The sequence below is a fragment of the Pseudophryne corroboree genome, chromosome 10 (genome assembly GCF_028390025.1).
Source record: "Pseudophryne corroboree isolate aPseCor3 chromosome 10, aPseCor3.hap2, whole genome shotgun sequence".
NCBI lineage: Eukaryota > Metazoa > Chordata > Amphibia > Anura > Myobatrachidae > Pseudophryne > Pseudophryne corroboree.
Window position 1 is genome coordinate 92,690,086 of NC_086453.1, and position 2,974 is coordinate 92,693,059.

The 2,974-nt window shown below is 40.1% G+C and overlaps 1 protein-coding gene across 1 annotated transcript; it reads right to left on the minus strand.

Moving 5' to 3' along the window:
• Positions 1-535: 535 nt before the first annotated feature.
• Positions 536-2,637, minus strand: LOC134965044 (uncharacterized). Its single transcript, XM_063941621.1, has 3 exons — positions 2,496-2,637; positions 2,199-2,420; positions 536-1,302 (listed from the first exon to the last, which is right to left on the minus strand). The coding sequence occupies exons 1-3, from the start codon at positions 2,596-2,598 to the stop codon at positions 617-619; spliced, it is 1,011 nt and encodes a 336-aa protein (XP_063797691.1). The 5' UTR covers positions 2,599-2,637; the 3' UTR covers positions 536-616.
• Positions 2,638-2,974: the final 337 nt, after the last annotated feature.

Sequence of the window (2,974 nt, forward strand, 5' to 3'; positions counted from 1 at the left end):
TGCCTGTCAGTGAGGACAGGAGCACACAGCTGATCAGGAGAGTGCTACAACGTGGCACTCCATGATCCCTTAACATGTGTTGGCAATTGTTCATTACTCACACCTGACGTTTGGTACTTTTAAAAGGGGAGCCAACACATTTCTACACACTCTAAATCTGAAATGGCTGCTACTGTGTGTGGGTCTGCTGTATTGTTTGCTGTAGGATACTTGTCACTGCTTCCTGATGCTACAATAAAACCAAGGAAGGAAAAACAACTGGGTCTGCAGGTTGTATATGTTCCGAGTAGGCTGGCCATGCTTTTTAGTTTATATTGTCCAATGTAACTGCAAAAAACTTGATGTTGACCATGTTATACAGATGGTCACACTAAATGTTCGAAGTGTTTTTCCACGGTATGATTTTGGCAAACGGACCCTACACCCTGACACAGCACACTCTCGCCCTGTCACAATATTCATCTTGGACTATACATTACTGATTTTTGTGTTTGTGTGTTGCAAATTAACCAATACACATATTTTGATTAGATAATTTATTGAAAAATACTGAACAATATATTCTGAACACATATATTTTACTTGCAACTGGCCAGCATATGATGTGCAGTACAGATTATCTTTTCTTTTTTTGGGTGCTGGGTGCAGAGGCTTGTGGTTGTTCGTGGGTGCGGCTTCGACTTGATCGTCGAACTGGTGATTGTACTGGTGTTTGGGTCGGGGTTGTTGTGCTTGAGCTTGTGGCCACATGTTGTTGTGCCATTGCACTAAAATTTTGGCTCAAAATATTTAAACTGGCCGTTAGCTGGGTATAAGCAGCTGTATTGTTGGCAATGGTTCGCGACAAATTGTCATTTATGACTTGATTATGCTGGATAATCTGTATGAGGGTTTGGTGTTGGCGCAGTTGCTCATCCATGATGCGCTGATGGGTTGCCTGCATTTGAGAATTGTCTGCCCTCATCTGCTCCATTGTGTTTGCTATCCGCCCTACTTGCACGATGAGTCTGGCAGAGTTGCGGCTAACTTTAGGCAAATGATGGGGCAAACTAGACAGGTGTTGTGTTTGGGTGTTGAGACACGCAGAGTGGTGTGCCTGTTGTTCTGCCCAACTTGACCAAAACTCATGCGGAATTTGGCTTGTCCCTGGTGTTGAGGTCATTTGTTGAGTCTGAGAAGCTTGCGGTTGGACTGGATTGTCCTCAGTCATGTTTGCCTGTGTTTGGTCGATGGGCTGCAGGTGTAGAGTATACGTCTCCTGGCCATGGGACTGCTGGCCCTCGTCACTCATGATGGCCGGATCTGTATGGGGTGGGACACAGGAAATATTTTAGACATATGTAGCATTGGTCTTACAATATTTGTCAAGCAACATGCATTACTTCATAATATACATTTAAAAGCTAAATGGTTAACTTCTTAAACGTTACTATGTTGGTTACCTCTTAGTGAATTGATGTGGCTATAAACAGATACTACTAATTTGTGAATTTATGGAGACAATTGTATGTTTCACATTCTAAATTATTGTATACACTCCATGTACTCTTTTTTTATGTCTCAAAGTTAGTTTAAACAACATTCTGAAGGTTCCTTTGGCACAACACAAAAAAATATAACCATGTTTGCCACATTAGAATCAGACATTGGGCATGTCAGTCAGTGGATTTAGTAAAGAAGTACACTAAGATTGTGGTCAAAAAATGACAACTTAAACAGGTTTTTTAATGTTGGATTTTGCCGTATGTATTGATTTGGTTTGTTTTGAATTTTTTGGTTCAAATTTAGTTTCACATTTTTTTTGTAGTTTTGAGTGTTGTTGAGCATATTTTTTAAAAAACATTTGAGTTTCAGGACACTGTAATTTCACACATATCATCATAACAATACGCTAACAGCATCTGCTTGCAGTCGATTATTAAAGCAAAGTTGCTTACAATTTTTAATCATTTTTTAACAAAACTAACACTGGGGCAGATGTCAATACCTGGAGAAGGTATAAGTCATTTCTAAAGCAGTGATAGGTTCAAGGTGATAATGACACAAGGCAAGCATGTCCAAAATGTGGAGTCTAAAATTACTTATAATTTTTGTACTGCTGCCTTTATCATCTTCGATCTAACAGTGTTTTGTCAGTTCCTTATGCCTTCACCTTGTTTTTACTCAAACAAAATAAAAACATTACAAACATTACTCACCAGACAACTGTGGGGAATGTGGATCTACACTCAGGGGGCTTGCCAAAAGTGCCAGTGGTGGCACCGCAGCCACTGCAGAGATGCGCCTTTGGGGGGGTGAGGCAGGTGCAGGAGCAGCAGCAGCAGTAGGAGCGTGGACACGGGGCCTCTTGGGTGGCCTTGTAGCCACAGTAAGGCTGGCCTGTGATTGTGGCCTTTGTGTGCGCGGAGCAGACGAAGAACCTGTGTGATAGTATTGTCATTACATTTCATGTGTTTTATGTTAATGGCTAAGATGTGGGTACAGAAATAACTTACCATCATTCCCACCATCATCAGCTCTAGGCAGGGTTGGTTGTGGCCTGGATGTGCTGCTTCTCTGGCGTACTGTACAAAAAAAGAAGAATTGCGATATGAACATAATTATACTACTTAAAACACATATGTCGTAGCTTTACCAAGACACAATATTGCAGGATTTTAAAAACTGTTTTTAAATTTTGTTATAAAATTACAAACACAAATAGTTGGTTTTGTTACATCTATAATCTTAAATTTTACAACCTACAAAAACCGCACAAAACAAGGCAAATTGTTTGTGTTTCCAAAAAAAACACAACAAATATTTGAGTCTAATTAGTACAAAAACATAACTAACACACACAATACACCAAGCAACCACAACCTGTGTCTGACAATATGTAGTGCAACTACACTTCCCAGCATGTCCACCAACACATTTGACATTCCCTAAGTTTAAACATTATAACAGGCATGATGGGACTTGTAGTTGGACA